The 20,245-nt window shown below is 42.8% G+C and overlaps 1 protein-coding gene across 20 annotated transcripts in view; it reads right to left on the minus strand.

Moving 5' to 3' along the window:
• The window catches only part of PCDH15 (protocadherin related 15), a 643,743-nt gene that overhangs the window by 263,349 nt on the left and 360,149 nt on the right, over nt 1–20,245 (minus strand). For 19 of the 20 annotated variants that reach the window (XM_088168755.1, XM_088168758.1, XM_088168745.1 and 16 more), the window contains one exon: nt 3,549–3,667. The exons of the other annotated variant lie outside the window; for it this stretch is intronic. In XM_088168755.1, coding sequence (XP_088024881.1) covers nt 3,549–3,639 — 91 coding nt within the window. In that variant the 5' untranslated portion in view covers nt 3,640–3,667. The remainder of the gene's footprint in view (nt 1–3,548; nt 3,668–20,245) is intronic. 20 annotated transcript variants of the gene reach the window in all.

The raw sequence follows: 20,245 nt of genomic DNA on the forward strand, positions 1-20,245 counted from the left end.
CTTTCAAAGATTCCATAGTATGAAACAGATCCCCACAACTCACAGCCCCATTACACTGCGTCTGAAAACCCCAAGAACAGATCCATTGCAAATTTTGTGGGTGGATCTTCACATTTGCTTTTAGTTTTTAAAAGGGATCAGAATTATTTTTGCCTTCTATTAATCTTTTAAGAGTTAAGAATAAATTATATGTGCACTCTCCTCCCCCAGCTCACATTTGCATTTTCATGAAAGGTATGGACTCAATCTTAATGCTGGGCAATTAAATATGTTAATTGGCAAATAATTGTTGCTGGATTGGTTTGGTCTGGCATAAAAGTACAGAGAGTTTTGAATTCAGCAGCCTTCTTCGCTGGCCAAAAATTGCTGCTAAATTTTATTCTTTGAGCCATAGACATTGGATTAGAGAGGGAAAAAAAGGGAGAAATTTGATCCTGTGTTTCCACCTTCCTCCTCCCTGATTCCTTTAGCCTCAAAGTTTGCCTCTGAATTCAATAGAGCAGCACTGGAAAAATAAAAGAGATTTCAGCTGACCTAATTTCACGCATTGCACAGCTACAAGTGTCATTTCTACTTTTACTTAAGCTAAAAGATTATGAAAAAAATCCAACCTTTGCAGTATTTCTCCTGTTTGGAAGAGAAACGACAGCAGGAATTGTAAAGCCAAATCTCTTTCTTTCAGAAAACCAAACCAAAAATACTCACAATATCCCCCATCCACACTTAAGCCTAACATTTATTTTGGTGCACCACTGGATTGAACAAAAGGATTATAGGATGAAAGAATTGAAATTAAACACTGAATGGGCTCATCAACAGTAAATTAGGACTAAAGGCATGGCTCTGTAACAAAAAGTATTGGGGTTTTTAATAATTAGGGGGGTGGGTTTGAATACAAAGAGACTACAGTAGATGGGAAGTACTTGAATTTCATCAGGAGCAGATGGGATCCTGGAGAAACTTCCTACTGAAGTCCAGGAAAAAAGGCACTCCTGGATGAAGTTACTTTGGGACATCATTAATTACTGTGGCTAGGGAGGATTTGGTGACACGGCAGGTCAAGTAAAACATGAGAAACAGAGAAATTATGAGCTAATGAAGCAAAACGCAGCAAGAGGGGCAAGAAACTGAATCAATATCCACAGCTCCCACCAGGAAAATGGAAGGTTGGCATGCTGGGTGCAAAGAAACAGCCCATAATTTCTGCCAGAGATGATTTTTTATTTATTTTTATTTATTATTCTGCTGTTAAGAGAACTACACTGGTTGGAAATAACTACTGCCAGAAGAATACATCTTTTCTATGTTATATTTCAGGTTACAAATTCTGTTCCTGCACATCAGAACTCCTCCAGGCCCAGGCCTGAACAGAGTTTTCTATTTAGCTGTAAGAAACATATTTCCAAGCAATTATTCCTGTAAGCATTGCCTCATTAGCTGGGTGCCATCTGCTGAGTCACCAGTCCCCCACCTTGGCTTAAATCCATTTCCAGCTCATTTTTTCTCTATTACACCACTGTGAAATTTATCCAAAATGCTTTTAGCTACATTTACCCTTTCCTGAGCACAGTGCAGAGGAGGAAATCAGTTCAATTTGTATCAGGGTGCTGCCTATTCCTCAAGAAACAGCATTTCTGAACTGTTCCCCAGAAAAAGCAAGAAGAATTTTGGCTACAGGCAGCAAATTTGTATTCACTTTAACAAAGCTGCCCTATTCAGGCCATATAAGAGAATATTGCCAAGAATAAAATCAAGCGTGGTTCTGATACATAAATTGGCACAAGCCAGGCTAAAAATATCCACCCCAAAATTATGTTTAGAACACTTTGAAGTAAAGGAGTTGCTGTGTTTACTCAGTCACAGGACACTGCCATTGAAGAGTGATGGCCCTTCCCTTCCACTATATCACCTGGAAGAAAAAGGATTCTGAACAATCTTGAGATAAGGACAGAGAGATGAGAATTTGCCATATGAGTACAAAGGAACAGAAATGCAAACCTGAGGGATCCCTTTTTCCCCTTCAGGAGATTGAACTGTTGCTGTCCTGTCTTGGCCATCTGTGTTTTGCACACTTCACCATCAAATCTAACTAGAAATGGCTCCTCAACCAAAAATCCCCATTTTGTTCTCCTCAAAGATGCCTTTTTGGAGAGATGTGACGCTGCCAGCATGAGCACAAATAAAAATCCCACGGAAATGTGATCCTTTTTTTTTTTTGGCTTTTTTCCCCAGCCTCCCCTGAGGGCTCTCCACAACCCCCTACTGTCCCATGATCCTGTTTTGCTTCCCACAATTATTCCCACTTCTCTCCCGTCCTCCCACACTGCTGGACATGCCAGAGGCCATCCCACTGCCTCTCCTCCACCCAACCCAGTACATTCCTCCTCAAATCACCACCACCAAGGTCAACCTTCACCAGCCTGATGGCCCCACTCCTCCCCTTCAATAAATTACTAAAATCCAGTTAATTGTATGCCAGCACAGAGCAAATATGTGAAATATGAGCAGCTTGTCCACTTCAGTGTCAGGAGTGACAGTGATTATGACAGGGTGTAAAAATGGAGAAAATTAAATTAGCTTTCTTGTACATTATGGGCATTAAATATAAAGTGGGGTTGAGCTGGGGGATGGAAGGGAATAAAAGGACATTTGGAGAGCAATTAGGAGAGCAAGAAACGAAGACTTTTGACTTGATAGCAAAAAAGAAAGCATAATTCAAGCAGGATTGAAGATTTCCCATGAAAGCAAAATTACTTTACTTCCTAACTGACAAAACAGAGGTTTCTAAACCAAAATCCAGATGCCAAAGTCATAAATTTGTGCAATTACAGCTTTACCCACATGGAGTGCCATGGATAATGAGCAACTTCATTACAGACATTCTGAAACCACACTGTTTTCACTTATCCCACTCATTATTCCCAAGAATATTCAGGAACAACTCTGACAGACTTTGCCCTTCAGTGCTGTTAAATTGTTCAAAAGAATAAACCCTAATCAGTTATCCAGGGCTGTAGTTTTTAATTACCAGAGATCACTGGCAGGACATATTTCTGGTGTCTTTTAATTAAATTCAAACAAGATGCTCTGAGGAGGAACACGAGCTACTGGTGCCATGTTTCAGGGTTCCTGAAGTATTGTTTCTCTAGCAAATCCTCACTGTGGATTTTTTCCCAAGTTTTTGGTCATTAACAATTCTCTCAAGCTCCTGTTCCAATCACAACTGCTGATTTACGAACAAAGTAAAGTTTACAGTTAAAGCCTGCACAATGAGTAAGACAAAACCAATTTTATGCTCGAGTCCAACACTGAATAATCATAACTTAAGATTTTATCTTGCCTGGTAAATCAACAGCTTCAGAATATGCAATCGTCAGTAGATGCTGAAGACATGAAACACAAAACACACTCAGACCTTTCTTTCTTGCAACCTCTTTTCCTACCAAACTACTTCTTCAAGTAATAACTGGGGGGGAAATAACATTCCAATGAAATTCCAGAGGCATCCCAGCCCTCCCACAGCTACACCCCATCAGCCAAACCCTTACCTTCATCATTCTGGGCCAGAGCCCATGCCAGGACAGCAGCGAGTGCCGCCCCCACTGTGAACCATTTCCAGAGACAAAGCTGCTGGACCATTTTCCGTCAAACTTCACTCAAGGCAGAGCTGGAAAAGAGGGATTTGACACACTTATTACTCAACCTACACAAAGCTGAACCACTACAAACTCTTTCACAGGTAACTACATAGGGGATATGCAGTCTCTAAGAGCATGGCATTGTTTCAGTCACAAAAAATACATAAAATAAGGAAGAAGAAGCCTATTAGCATGAATCAAGATGTACGTACTCATTAACTCGATAACTGTGCATGCACAGCCCTCCAGCTCAAGAAAATGCAAGGTTCTGGCCTAAACCAGGTCTGATTTCCATAATTTCTCTGCAATAAAGTATTTGTGTTATCCTTCCTAATTTCAAGCATTTTGGAGAAGCAACTTTAGCAAATAAATTGGTCTGATTAAATTGAGGGTTCACTGCAAAAGGCTAGAGTGACCTAGGATTCAAAGGCATTGCCTAAGAAAAATGGGAATGGTCCCTGAGGTTGGTCTTCTTTAAGGACACAGGTTGTTGGGTTGTGTCCAGGAAAATGAGAAAAACGCTACCAACACCAGACCAAAAAGCCCCCACAACCAAAAAAGTAAAATTAAAAAACAAAGAACAAACAAAATAAACAAAAAACCAAACAAACAAACAAAAAAAAACAAAAACCAAAACAAACAAAAACAACAACAAAAACTCACCAAAAATCCACAAAATAAAAAGCCAAAAAGCAAGCAAACAAAAACAAAACAAAGAAATGAAGAAACCACCCAAGAAAAACAAAAACCCAAAACAAAACTCCAGAACCCTCTCCCTTCCCTTCCCCCTTAGACCTCCAAAACAAACAAAAACCACTCAAAAAACCAAAAAATCCCCCACTAAAATCCCCAAGACGGGTCTGGCTGAACTCCAGAGCATACCTAGAGTGTGGAACATTAGAAAGTTAAAAAAAGCTCTGGCTCATAGTTCCAATAAAAACAATTAGCACAATTCTGCAGGCCAGAACTGAATTATTTTAAAATATTCCTTCAAACTAAAAAAAAAAAGTTTGAGATAAAGGAATGAAGACATTTTCAGCAATATAAACCAAGTTATTGTATAAAAAACCAGCTGCATTTATTAAAAATCAAACAAACTTGTAAACAATTGTGTGCCAAGAGTTTTCAAGGAAAACCTGTGGGGTTTTTCCCACAGGAGAAGGAGAGCTAGTAGAGAAATGTAATAAACCACACTGAGTGGCTCATATTTACTCAAGTATTTAAAATTCCTAGGTTGTTGACAATATATATTAAATATATATATATATATATATATATAGTTTGCTTGCAGGACAGCTCACATGGGTGGAATCTCTAGGACATCAGAGGTTTTTCCCAAATTCAATTATTCTATCCTGTGATTTATGAGGCTCCCTCACACCCAGCACAGCTCCTTTTCCCATTGTAAAAGCCGTGGGTTGCAGGTGACTTTATTGGATTTTAGTACCAACATTCTGGAGAAATAAAGTGCAGCAGAAAAATAATTTCAAATTCTACACTGCATATATTACTCCACTTCTCATCTGGGGCTTAAGAATGGAGAGGGGCCTTTCCAAGCTCCACCTCTCCTCAGGTTGGACCCTTCCCAACCTGTCCAGCAGCAGGAGGTTGGTGCAGGCTGCAACAAGCAGCAATTCCAGGAAGAACTTCAGTTGGCCATCAGACAAGTGAAGCCCCAGCACAGATCTCATGGGATTGTTCATTTCCATTTCGGACCAATGTTTGTCTTGACAGAGCAGCTCCAGGTCACAGAACGCAGGAATTCAAGCCATGCAAAGCACCCTCCTTCCTCCTCTCTCCTCCTTCTCTTTCCTAACCCCTCTACAGCTGTTTCTATTCAAATTCCAGCAGGGAATTGTGGAGTCACAGAATTCTTAAGGTTGGAAAAGACCATTCAGGTCATTAAGTCCAACCAGCACCATGGTCACCACTAACCCATGTCCTCAAAGGCCACATCCACACATGCCACCACTGCCCTGGGGCAGCCCCTTCCAGTGCTTTACAACCCTTTCCATGAAGAACCTTCCCCAGCACAACTTGAAGCTGTTTCCTCTCATCCTCTCACCTATTCCCTGAGGGAGGAGACCCAGCTCCCCTCTCCTCACTAACAGCTTCTTTCAGGGAATTGTAGGGAACAACTTTAGAAAGGAGAGAGCAGCCCTGACAGCTCAAATGGGAATTTGTGACAAAACAGGAAGTTAGAGACAGCTCAAAGGAGACTTCCAGGCTCTTCCCAAAGGAGCTATTATTCTTATGTGAGAGGAGACCAGAATTGCTCAAAAGGGCCTTTTCCCTCCCTGCTCTTTCCCAAAATGCTCATTTGGTTACTGTCATCCAAACTTCCACTCAGCACCTTCAGAAAAAGACCCAAAATTACTTTTACCATGATATATTCCTGCTGACTACTTGGAAATCAAGGCTGTTTCCACATTATCTAAATAGATTCCAATTAATCATCATTATCAAACCTCCTGGGAATTTTGAGGATGGGAGCTTCTCACTATTTCATGACTATTTCCTCCCCTGTTAACAAAAGTTCCAGAAAGAACTGGGCTCAGCTGCTTTTTCACTTTAGGCAGTGTTATTCCATTAGGTGGTATTTGCCTCCAACCTTTTACACCTAAAATCCCAGAATTCGGAAGTTCAGGAGACTCTTGGTGTCTTCAGGTCAGTCTAAGGAATATCCCATTCAAGCACAGGTTTTAGGTGTTATCAGACCTAAAGAGAAGTGCACAAACTCACTTCTGAGGCCTCTGATATTTGATTTTACAACCTTGAAAAATAAAATAAATCCAGCTCTCCAATCACAATGTTCTATTTTAGAAAGTTATTCAGAGCTCAGCTGACACCCTTGAGTGGAGTCTGCTCCTGAGAGATTTTTAGGATGGAATCTTGACAGATTTATTTTTGATTTTGATGAAATGTCAAGTTAAACCACAAGGATAGCAATACTGCTGCTCCCAGAATAAGCAACTCTCTATGCAACTGAACTACAACAGAAGAAAAATCCTGGTTTTTTCCTTCAATTTTTACCAGAGGAAAAAAAAAAAACAACAAAAGAACAACAAAAAAAACCCACAAAAAACACCAAACAAAAGAAACAACCGTCCCCCCCAAAAAAACCCAAAACACCCCACCAAAACAAACCAAAAAAACAACCAAACTCCCCCCAAAAGCCAGGAGTATAAAGTACAGAAAATGAGACCATTAAGTTCAAATGATTCTACTAACTTGGAAATAGCTCAGAACAAATCACAATTTACCACAAAGTGCCAAAAGGTTGACAGCCTCTAAGAAATAAGGTTGAACTCCAGACAGGGCAAGGAACAACTATGAATTGATGACAGAAGGAAGATCTGTAAAGTAAAAGCACACAAAATGTCTACCAGAGTCAGTATTGTCCTGAAAAATATTCTAATTTTAAATTTTAATAGATTATGAAGGTAAATTAAAAACAAAACCAATCTAAATATGAGTTATTACATCCAAGAACTTTGAATGTATTTGGAGAAAGAATAATATGGCAGTAACTTCCAATAATTATTTACTTTTAGACCTGGTTTCATTACAGGATTTAAAACTTTGCATTTATTAGAAGCTGGAGCAGGGAGGAACATGGTCTTGGTCAAAAGAACTAACCATTCTCTGGGCACCCTGTGCCAGGGCCTGCCCACCCTCTCAGCCAGGAATTCCTTCCCAGTATCCCATCTATCCCTGTCCTCTGGCAGTGGGAAGCCATTCCCTGTGTCCTGTCCCTCCATCCCTTGTCCCAAATCCCTCTCCAGCTCTCCTGGAGCTCTGGAAGGGGCTCTGAGCTCTCCCTGGATCCTTCTCTTCTCCAGGTGAACACCCCCAGCTCTCCCAGCCTGGCTCCAGAGCAGAGGGGCTCCAGCCCTCAGAGCAGTCCAGTCCTCTGGACTCGTTCCAGCAGCTCCACATCTTTCTTGACTACTTGAAAGAATTCAACGGGGAGGAAAAAAAAAAAAGAAAATCTAAATTTTGGGCCAGGCTTGCCACAAGCCAGAGCCACTGGCTCCCTCACAACAGAACTGCCACATCCACACCCAATTCCATAGGAAACATGGACTATGGAAGTGCCCACACCACCCAAACTGCCACCAGCAACAACTTCTCTAAGTGTTCTCCACGAGCAGCAAATCTGAAAACAACTTGGAGGTGAACACTTTGCAATTTCTGCTCCTACAGTGGGTTCAAAGCCCTGAAAAAATTCAACAGAAATCACTAAGTGAGCATTATTAATTCATTGGACATGGAAACAAATATTTGCTATTTAATATATTTGTCAAAAATAACGGTTCCTGAGAAACTGCTGTGGCTGGATGAGTAACTCAGCAATTAAAAAGTAATTAAATACTCATTTATATTTGTGCTATTAATTACACAACAAACCTGAACTCCTTCAAGTGTCAGGAGTGCCTCATTTTGCTTAGTGGGGATGCTCTTTGCACCCTACAATTGTGATAAATCTTTAAAAGTACTTATTTTTTAAAGGTTGATGCAACTGAATTGCTTTAACACAGCAAAAAATTATAGTTGCCTGTGTTTTTATAAAGTTCATCATTATTACTGATCAGCTGAACTCTCTTAAAGTTTGTAGATATAAAACTGGGAGTGCAAATGCTTATTCTGGAGAACTGGTGCCATAATAAATTAGAAATGCCAGTTAAACAGCAGGAAAAAGCCTCTTACAGAAGCCAGAAAAGAAAGGGACTTGCTTTAGAGCCTGACAGTGTTCCTTGATTAAAACTACAGTTCATTAAAAACCGTGTCCCAAATGTTTTTGTCACCCAAACAATTCTGCTGAATTGCCAGCACGAACAAAAAGCTTCTAAAAGATGATTTAACCACAGAACAGACACACACCAAAAAACCCAAACTGTGTTTTGCCTCACAATGCTGTTCAACATTCAAGTCACCTCATGTGGTATGGAATTCACATCCATTAATTCCATGAAATATCTCAGGGGGGTTACTTCTGATTAGCAAGTCCTGAGCCCCTCTCACTGGGGGTGCACATCCAGGGCACATCTGCTGGAAGACACTCTTACCTGAGGCTTAACCACAAAACCAAACCCTAATTCCAGCTCAGGGATGACCTCTGAGAGCTCAGGACTTCCTGGAAAGATGAATCTCATCCCTCCCACACCCAGGCCCTGAGCCTCTCTCATGGTAGGGCACATCTGCTGGAAAACACCCTCACCTGGGGCTTAACCAGAAAAACAAACTTTAATTCCAGCACTCCAGCTCAGGAGCTCAGGAATCACCACTGGTAGCTTGGAACATCCTGGAAGGGTGAGTATCAGCCCACAGCCTCCCTATGCCCAGTCCCAGATCCCATCTCACAGCCCCCTCCAAGCAGGAGAAAAGCCAGGAAAGGAAGACTTCACCTTCGAGTCAAAACCAGTTCTGGCTCTGATTCAGCTTCAAGTGTGACTAACTCTGTTTGCTGAAGTCAAGTATCTGCTTAAATACTTTCCTCAAGGATTATTCAAGCATAAGCAAATATTTGGCTGTGCTGATGCTACAGTGAATAATTTACAGTGCAAATCCAGCCCTTTCTCCTGCTTTGGAGGTTCCAAAAATCCAAACACTACTCCAGGTTTTATATCACCAACACTTCTTGAGCAATTAACACATGAGTATTTCAGCCTATGGACTCTTGGATTTACTCAATCCTATTAAAGTGCTCTCATGATCTGGGACTGGCACAGTTGAGTTGGATTTTATCATTCTCCTCTTCTTGGATAAGACCTTTCAGGAACGTGAAGATTTTAAAGATGAAATTTCAAGATCAAATCTGCTCCCACCTCAATTCCCTTCTCTCAGCTGCTGTGTCTGTTCTACATTAAAAAAAAACAAAACCAAAACCAACAACAAAAAGACCAAACACATTAAAAAAGGGGAACATTGATGCTGCATCTATCCGTTGTCCTTGTGTTATCAAGCTCTTGAATTTTCACCCTCACTCGGAGACAGCATTTTTAGAAAGCAAAGACACGAGAACAAGGAAAAAATAATGACAATTTATAAAAGGATCTGAAGTAAAATTTCCCCAGCAACTCGAAATTCCTCAGCATTTTCTCTGTATTCACATTAAAATAATTCATCTTCAAATATTCCTGCTTGCCCCCATTCTTCTAAGGACTACTGGTTTTGTTCCTTTCCTTGCCCCACTCTTTAAGCCTGTTATTTTCTGTGCCTTTCTTGCAGAAATGACTCTCTAAGAATCGATGAGATGCCACTGCAAGGCCAAAGTAAAGCCTCAGTAACAGCTCAAAAAAGTAATTTCAAACTTCAGTGAGAACACCACAGCTGTCCCTGGGCCTGGCTGGGAAAGATGCAATGTAAAAGTTAATTAACAGGCCATTTTTACTTCAGTGCAGATATCTCTAAGTTTATTTCAATTTTGCACCCCCAAACCAGCTGTTTTCCAGTTTTTATCAGCTATAAAGCTGTTTATTTTCCATCTTTATGTACCAGTGGTCACCAGAATGGTTTGGTCTGGAAGGGACCTTAAAGCTCATCTCATTCTAACCCCTGCTGTGGGCAGGGAAATCCTCCAGACACTCCAAGGGTACTTTTCCACCCTCCTGCCATCATCCTATAGATGATGGTTTAAAAGGATTAAAGTATTTAATGCTGCTGATTGCCACTGAACAAAGAAGACTGATAAATAGATGGAAGGTTTGCACTGAGAAAACTCAAGTCACAAAAATAGAAAAGAGCTTTCTGGAATAACTGAGAAAGGGAGAGAGAAGCACTTTTGTTTCCTGCTTCCATCACTAGTGATGATTAATGTCCTGTCTTTTTAACAAGCAATGCAGCTTTCGGATGGATTAACAGGATTACAACTCTTCATTGCTCTTTCCTGTCCACAAACCCCATTTTCCCATGCATTATGAATTTATTTATTCTTGTTTCCAACCCCTCTGTATGGACTTCACCTATAAAATACTGTTTTCACATACGGTTTTGAGTCACAATAAGAAGCTGTTTGGCTGTAACGCTGTTCATTTGAAACTCCTGCTGTGCAGATGGTGCCTCCAGAAAGAAACAAAATATGCACACAGAGTTAAAGTTACACATTAAAGTGTTAATAATGAAAATACAATTCTATAGAAAAGTCAAAGACCAATTTTATTGCTTTTACTGCAAGACAGGTATTGGATTCCATCCCAAAAACTTCTCCATTTCCCCTTTGCCAGAGCAGTTTCTCTCCAAGGATCCTTCCCTGAGATTGACCAAACACAGAGGAGAGAATCCAAGGGGTAAAATCCCTCTGACACCAAGAAATGTTTTGTCAAGAACCCTTCTGAGTGCTCCTTGCAGGACACCAGGAACTGTCTCCACATCTTATGGCTGAAAAACTGACTGGTGTTTTAAAAATGGAAACATCCCAAACTAAACTGGGACAACGAACATGACCCAGATTAATTAAATTGATTGGATTTAAGTGCATTCATTTATTGAAGAAAATGACATTTTCTCAAGTAGAATTTATATACTGCCTCTTCCCTTCTCCAAGAGAATTTTATTTAAATTTTGTGAAAATAAATGCACTAAAGTTGTCAGTTTTCTAGAAATTAGTGTTTCTACTTGCCTGTAGTCACTACAGCAGCAGTAGTGTTAAATACGCCCTGGAGTAGTGGCAGGAGTTGTGTTTGAGTAGCTTAATGCATGACATGTCAAAATTAACATGTGCACACCTCCTGAGCAGAGATTTCATCCAGCCACGCCCAAAACTATTTGAAGATTTTGGTACTGGAGATTACTAGTCCAGAAGTTAGGCCAGAAGCCAAATAGTAAGGCTGGTTAAACCAGAGAGCTGCCACAAATCTGCACCAGGATTCAAAAGTCCCCTAAAAAACAAATGCACATCCCATTATTGTGCAGAAGCCAGCATGCCCTCCTCCACACCTCTGGGACACTCTCAATAAATCCCAAACATTCCTTCTGCCACCTGTGTCCACCTGCTATTAACCCCCAGTAATCCAGGGACATTCCCCTTGTGGCTTTTACTACCCTCCAGGGACCAGCCTCCTCAGCAAAGCCCAGCCTAAATTAAGCCATTTCACAGGAATTCAGGTTTCTTTTCTAGAAAAGAACAGGAAATCAGAAGTTTCATCTTTATTAATTCCTTGGTACATTACCAGTGACCACATTCTGCACTTAAATCACAGATTCTTTATTTAACCCCTGAGCCACATACACAAGGAGCCTTCAACACAACAACCTCAGATATCCAACCTGGTACATTTAGACCCCTCTTACCTCACCAGTTTTCTTGGGAAGCCTTCTCAGCCTGGACAGCCGGATTGGAGTCTGTTTTTTGCCTCTGCTCCTTAAGCTTGATCTTAATTTTCCTCCTGCTCTCATCCAACAGCAACCCAGCCCCAAAGTGGGTCTTGCCTTCCTCCATATTTCCTTATTCTCTGTCACTTCTGCACATCAAACCCGCTTGTCCCCATCATTGCTGAACAGCCTCTCCAACCCTCCCATGCCCTTCTGCTCTCCAAGCTTTCCTTGATCTGACACCATGTCTCTCAAGCTTCAAGCACGCTTTTACTCCTCTGCTCCATGACTTTCTTTCCCAGTATTTTTGGGGGATCTTACCCTTAAAAATACCTCTTGTTGCTTCTTAATAGGCACTGAACAGAACTGAGGCGATTACGTGTTTTGATTATGCTTGGATTGATTTCTGAGCTTGTTGGCAGGGAGGGAATGGAGGCAGTTAAATCTTTACTCTCATTTTGACATTTTTAAAAGGCTTCACAAAGCTGGAATCACATCCCTTCCTTCACTACCCCAGAGAAGCTGTAGCTGCCTGTAGACCTCTGTAAGTGTCCGAGGCCAGTTTGGAGCTCCCTGGGATAGTGGAAGGTGTCCCTGCCCATGACAGGGGGTGGGATAAGATGAGCTTTAACCAACCCAAATTGTTCTATGATTCTATTATTTATCCATCTCCATTTAACCATTCCATCTTCTGAATCTCCTCATCCCTCCAGCTGCTTTTCAGCCCTCTGGCAATTGCTTAAATCCATCTCCTGAACCTTTGTTTCTCCAGACACCCTCACACCTCAGTGCTGATCATCAAGCCCCAACACTCAGCATTTCATTTCCTGGATTTTCTGGATCTCTGCTTTCCTTAAAATACAGAACCCCTAGGGCTCTCATCCACCCAGATTGGTTATTCCAAGACATTTGGTCTCCACATCTCCCAAGCAAATCCTCTTCCACCCTTCCAGACTCTCAGAAGGGCTTCTGCATACTGCTGAATGCAGCAACTGATGTGACATTTCCAGCTTTTGTTGTTCTGCTGGATCTGTGGGTGATTCACGTGTTCAGAGCTGGGGTGTGCAGGGTGTGCCCACATGCTGGGACACCAGGATGGGCACAGGGCACTTATCCATGGACAGCTAGCACTAAGTGACTCCCAGAGCTGCTGGGGAGGGATTTAAATACCCACATGTGGGTTTTGATCTGCTCAAGAAATGGCTTCTGAGGAACAGAAGAGAGATAAAGATGGGATCTTACTATGCATTTCTGAGACAGGAAAATTACAGAGATAACTGCAGGAGAAGTGCAAGCACAGGAATTTGCAGATTGTTCTGGCTGCTACAGGGAACTACTCTTTCCAGGCTGGAGGTAAGTTACACATGCCAGGGATTACTGGTAAAGAAATGGTTTGGGTTGGCAGAGACCTTGTAGATCCTCCCATTCATCCCCCCATCCACGGGTAAGGACAACTGTTCCACCCTGCTCAGGCCCTGCTGAGCTCAGACAACCCAGCCCACAAAATTAATCCCTTGTTCAACTCAGTCCTGGGTGTAAATCCCAGAATGGTTTAGGTCAGAAGGAACCTTAAAGCCCATCCAGTATCACCCCCTGCCGTGGGCAGGGACACCTTCCACTATCCCAGGTTGCTCCAAGCCTCAAAGTCCAACCTGGCCTTGGACACTTCCAGGGATCCAGGGGCAGCCACAGCTTCTCTGGGCACCCTGTGCCAGGGCCTGCCCACCCTCACAGGGAACAATTACTTCCCAGTATCCCATCTGATCCTGCCCTCTGGCAGTGGGAAGCCATTCTCCCTTGTCCTGACACTCCAGGCCCTAGTCCAAAATCTCTCCATCTCTCCTGTAGCTCCTTCAGGCACTGGAAGGCCACAGTTTGGTCACCCCAAAGCTTCTCCTCTCCAGGCTGAACAACCCCAGCTCTCCCAGCCTTTCCTCCCAGCAGAGCTGCTCCATCCCTCTGATCATCCTGGTGCCTCCTCTGGGCTCTCTCCAGCAGCTCCAGGTCCCTCCTGTGCTGGGCCCCAGGGCTGGGGCAGCTCTGCAGGTGGGGCCTCACCTGAGCACAGGGGCAGAGGGACAGAATCCCCCCCTCCCCTGCTGCACACACTGGGGGCTTAGCCCAGGACTGAGTTAAGAAATAGGGAAATCCAGGAAAAAGCACTGCACCGCACCCCAGCATTGTGCAACAGAGATAATTCCACACCATCACCAGCAAATTTTGAGTTGGAGAGAACAGCCACGGGGGAAGCGATGCACAAAAAGAACCTCAATCCTACATTTCAAATTACTCCAGCAAATTTCCTAAGTGTAAATGGAGCACATCCCTTGGAATAGGTTAAGCAGTTTTATCAGACATGAAAAATCTCATTGTTTATTTAGATACTTTATTCATAGGGCCTGTGTTGGTGGTTATTTCTAAAAGATCAGCCAAATTCCATTTACAAATGTTTATATTTAAGAAACTATAAAGATATCCAAGTAGCAGTAAAGATCCTTTAAAGAAATCCAGGAATACCACCAAAACCAGAGCTTAACAACCCAGAAATAACACATCACTCAAAGGAATGTTTTAAAAGCGGGCTATTCTCAAATTTCAAAAGCTGTCAAAGTAAGTAAGATTGTTTCACCAATTTCCTGCAACATCTCATAAAGAAAAAAAACAACGTTGTTTTCTGACAGTCTTTAAATGAACAGCACCCTTACATCCACACAAGGTCACAATGGTCACACTGTCACAAGGCCAGATGTGGGAGAATGGACAAAAGCAAACAAGGAAATGCACTCAAAGATGCAGAGATCACTCAAGGAATGGAAAGCCTGTACACATCCACAGGCTCCTGATAACATTCTCTCCCTCTTCCACTCACTTTTCATCATCCTACTTGATATTTTCATTGGTACTGAGCTGACATTTCCAGGAATTCCATTAAAAACCTGGTGTTTAGAAGACATTAGGCTGAGCTGGTGAAGTTGAACAGAACTGGCTGGAAACAGCCAGCACAGTGTGGACACTCAGTTACCTCCCCATGGCACATCTGTGAGGCACCACATTCCTGCCAGGGCATTATCACAGGTTCAGGCATCAGATCTGAACATCTGAGGCTGAAGAAGGAGTTTGGATAAGGAATGCCAGGATGACACAGAATGACTTTAAACTGAAAGAGGGCTGGGGTCAGATGGGACACTGGGAAGGAATTGTTCCCTGGGAGGGTGGGCAGGCCCTGGCACAGGGTGCCCAGAGAAGCTGTGGCTGCCCCTGGATCCCTGGAAGTGTCCAAAGCCAGGTTGGACTTTGAGGCTTGGAGCAGCCTGGGATAGTGGAAGGTGTCCCTGCCCACGACAGGGGGTGATACTGGATGGGCTTTAAGGTCCCTTCCAACTCAAACCACTCTGGGGTCCTGTGAGAATAAACCAAAAGAAGAGACTTCTTTTACCTGCATCAATATAAACTGGCCCAAGGTTGAGCAGCAGAGACCCCAGGATAAAAACCCCTCACAATCAGACAAGAGCACAGAGCAGAGGGCACCCAAGGCACTCAGGTGGAAGAAAAACACAGAAGACAAAGTTCATGATGGGCAGTTGAGCCATGGCTTTCCTTTTCCACAGAAGACTGAGCAATGCCAATCCACTGGAAGCTGCTCTGCCCACAACACTTCAAGAAGGAATTTTACCACAGGGGTGAACCTGAGAGATGCCACTGTGACTGTTAATGTCAACAAACAGCAGCTATTGAGAATTGGTGACACCCAGCACAGATTCCTGGTCACTGATGAATTCAGGGAAGGGGAACAGACTTGGAAGTCAGGATTATTCCTACAGGAGAGAGGATGGAGCTCTGGACATGATCCTGAGACAACTCCTTTGAAGAAAGAGAAAGGGGCATTCCTGTAGTTTGCAGCAGAGAGGTAACTACAGGTAAGCAGCACCCAGTGAAGTGATGTGTCCCCTCCTGGGGCTTTGTCCACAGTGTCCTGAGGCTGCCAGGATGGGGAGGAACAAAAAAGGCCCTGACAGCAAGAATGTAACAATAGGATTTACAAGAAATATTCATTCTAAAGATGAAACAAGAAGAAAAAATTAGTTTCCATTCACTGTCAGAAGAGGCCTTTTAACCCAGGCACGTATTCTATGGGATTGGCAGGCCTGAGATTAGGGGTACTTTGAAACTGTTCCCCCAATTTTTGTGTTTTTTCTCCTAAAATGTGTAAAGAGAGATGGGAGACAAAGGAAAGCACCGTGGTGTGTAAGGTTGGCTGTCCAAAATAAAAGGCTGAACTGCGGGAGACACCATTTTAGTGCAATTCAGTTGTAAAAACAAGAAAAAACTACGAGCTAAGAGGCCAGATGAGCTGGCCCACGCACTTTACTACTGCTGGGTGAGGAGGGGAAGGTGTCAGAGTATGGAATTAAGTGCCAGGTGAAAGTCTGCCAGCTCCAGAGTTCAGCTCTATCAGCAGCTCTGTGAAGATCTAAATGCGTTTAGTACCTGGGCAGCTTGGGAAAGGAATCTTCATTTGGATAAAAGACATGCTGGAACAAATAAGATATTCATGTATGCAGAGAGGGATTGGGAATTTGTCAGCTTTTCAGCTATTTTCCCCTCAGAGGAGGCGGCACAGGGAGCGGCTGTGGGTACCAAGCCGAAGTAAACAAAATGCTGGGGAACATTAGGAGGGAGAGGAAGAGGGCCTAAATTAGAATGACATTACATAGGACAATAGGAAACCCCCAGAGCATTAAACAAAGGGTTTGCTGTCATCATTTCAAAAAAGAGACACCAGAGAAGGACAAGAGCTCAGGAAGGACACTGGGGGACCTTGCACTCCTCTGTCAAACACAAGACCCAAAAAAATCCAACCCTACCTCAGAAATCAGACTGGTTTAGACTGGAAAGGATGTTAAAGCCCACCCACTACCACCTTCCACTATCCCAGGCTGCTCCAAGCCCCAAAGTCCAACCTGGCCTTGGACACTTCCAGGGATCCAGGGGCAGCCACAGCTTCTCTGGGCACCCTGTGCCAGGGCCTGCCCACCCTCCCAGGGAACGATTCCTTCCCAATATCCTACCTAACCCTGCCCTCTGGCAGTTTCAAACATGAAAAGGAAAATTCCCAAGGATTACTTGCTGCAAGAAAGAGACATTACAGACATCAACTGAAATCTTGATCAGCAAAGCTGCTGTAGCAACAAATTTTTTCCCATGACACTGTAATATTTCTGTCCTAGAGGAATACAGACAGGAATAAAAGCAAGAATACTCACAAAGAAATCTTTCTCATGTCAGCTAAAAACACTCAGGCTTGTTTAGGAAGGCATCAGAACAGAGAAAACACTCTACTCCCAGTTGTTACCTTTCCAAACAACAATAGATTTAATTATGCAGATTAAAACAAGGACATCCCATGCTTCAGGGCTTTTGCCTGCAGGAGCCACAGGGGAACCTTCAGCTACTTCTGTGCACCTCACCTCAGGTGTAGGGTTCAGGGATACATTTCCTCTCTCCAAAAGATGCAGTGAATCAGAGGAATATCTGCTGAATAGAACAGGTTAATGCCTTAATTCATTGCTAATTGATATGTTTGATTTTGCCCCCTAGCTGTGTGATATAAATTGAGTAAAACATACAAAAGCCCATAAATGAACTGTGAGTTTCCTTACAATTTTCTACACTTGTTCCAAGCTAACAAAACCACCTGGAGTTAGAATTTTACTTCACCTAACCTGAATTTGTCACCTTTTCCATCACTTTGGTCCTCAGAGCGCAACAGAAAGGAGGGAAGGTTTTACACCTCAGCATAAGGCAGTCAGGTTTTAGGAAATTTGGGCTTAAACCCAGCTGTTTCAACAATGTCCTGATTCCAAAAGTGACAACAAACCCGGGGGGACCTTCTGGCTCTGCACAACTCCCTGACAGGAGGGGACAGCCAGGGGGGTCGGGCTCTGCTGCCAGGGAACAGGGACAGGACAAGGGGAAACGGCCTCAAGCTGTGCCAGGGGAGGCTCAGGTTGGAGAGCAGGAGGAATTTCTGCATGGAAAGGGTGCTCAGGCCTTGTGAGGGGCTGCCCAGGGAGGTTTGGAGTGCCCATCCCTGGAGGTGTCCAAGGAAGGGCTGGATGTGGCACTCAGTGCTCTGGGCTGGGGACAAGGTGGGCATCGGGCACAGCTTGGACTCCATGGGCTGGGAGGGCTTTTCCAGCCTCAGGGATCCTGGGTTATTTTATTGCAGTGAAGAGAGCTTTTCCCTGGAGCTGGCTCCTGATTCACACAAATGATGTGAGGCACTCCTCCCCAAGGGGAAAAACTGGGAAGAAAAATCTTTCAAGACAAAAAAGCCTGATAACAATAAGATGTTTAGCCTTGGAGGGAAGCCATCAAAATCAAGGAAAAATCTGTAAAGAGGCCTTTGGGAAATTATCCAAAATAGCATCCAGACAGAAGCAGTGCCACTTGACCCAAGGACAAAGTCTGAGGTGGCACAAAGAAGTAGAGAACATCACAGTAATGGCATCAAAGCTGCTGAACAGCCTTACCCTGATTCTGAAGTTTAAATTTTCAGTGCTTTCTCATTAATTGCATCTTGAAGGCATCAGATGATTTTAAACTTGGTAGGAATAGATTTTTTTAAGACCTACAGCACCATGTGGCAGGATTTGGGGTCTGCCACACGACTTTGAAAGGTCGAGGGGGAAAGGAAGAAATCAAAGAATGAGAGCAAGGCTGTGAAAAAAGTGAAAAAAAGTTCATGAGAGCCCAGCTTTGGCTAAACCTTCTCAGAGGCCACTTAGACTAGACACCTACTGGGATGGGAGGGCAGCAGCTCTTCAAAATCCCCCTGGAGAGGCAAATTTACCCTGGAACAAGACTTGGATTTACCCTGGAACAACTTCCACCTCCTGTTAACAAGGTGGCCATAAATCACCTCAGCACAGGAGACCTCAATCATGACTCTAAACCAAATTATCCTTCTATTGAAATTAATCTCTGGATTCATCCTCACAGGAGCCTTCTCCACTCTTGGAATTGAAGCGTTTTCCAAGCTCTGTTGAGTTCCTCCTCAAATCCTTTATACATGAACCATTTTCCTGATGCTTTAATCATTGCTTACACCTTAATAGAACAACTGCAGAGAGGCAGAAATACAAGTCTACATCTTTAGTTATTACTTAGTGTGCATTCAAACCCCCCACATGGCTGCAAGCATACCTGATGCAGGCAGATTGCAAAATCTCACTCAGCAGATGTCCCATCAGGAAACCCTTGGGGCACTGGGAAGTTATGGAAGCTGGGTTTCTGTGCACAAGTCCCCTTTCAGGAATAAAATTCTGGTATTTCTGTTTCATGCCCTTCAATATAACTCTTGTTTTTGAACAGATTCTCACAGGGAAAGGCTTTTGCCCAACTGAGCATTGCAATTTTTACCAAATTTATGTCTTTTAACCAGAAGACATCTTAAGTCTTCTACAGGTCATGGTAAAGCATTTTATAGCAGAAAACCAGGGAAATCATCAATGTCACACAGCTGCTCTTTGGAACTGTGCTCCACTTTCAGCATCGCTGGAATTGCTTAAAAAAGTATTTGATATTGAGCTGATTTCTATAAGACACATTTAAATGTTTGTCTTTTTTTTTTTGTCTCAAGTTCCCTCCCAAACATAAATATTCCCTGAAGTCTCCTGAAGAGCAAGCTGTCCAATATGGAAAATATCAGCCAGAAATGTTAATCAATACTTGAATCAAAGTATTCTGCTCAGGATATTTTACCAGCTCTGCTCCAGATTGGAAGTTTAACAAGATATGGAATTTTTAAATCCATTAGGAACATAAAATGACCCAACTACTTTATTTCTTAGCATCTGTTCTAGATTTCTTTCTTTCTAAATTAATAAATTCTCCTTCTAAATTCTTGAAAGAAGGAAGCAGCGCTCAAAGAGTCTGGATTTCAGGGTTGATATCTTACTTTCTTTACAGGAATTGTAAAATCATACAATGAGTTGGGAAAAATCTTTGAGATCATCTAATTCCAAGCCCCTGCCATAGGCAGAGACACCAGGTTTTCAGTCACTTCAAATCCAGAATTGGGCTCATGTAAACCAGAATCCCTCTCCAAGAATATTTATGGGGTACAAAATTCAATTCAGAGAATTAAAATTTTGCTGGATAATCCAAAGGAGTTGAAGAGCACCAAAGTTTCCCAACACTGTTTTCTGAATTCATCACTTCATCCCTCCATTTTCACCAAAACACCAAATTCTTGTCCCACCTGTATAAACTGGAATAAATTCATATCTATT

Source organism: Sturnus vulgaris, chromosome 8 (genome assembly GCF_052056855.1).
Source record: "Sturnus vulgaris isolate bStuVul1 chromosome 8, bStuVul1.hap1, whole genome shotgun sequence".
In the NCBI taxonomy this organism is placed as follows: Eukaryota; Metazoa; Chordata; class Aves; order Passeriformes; family Sturnidae; genus Sturnus; species Sturnus vulgaris.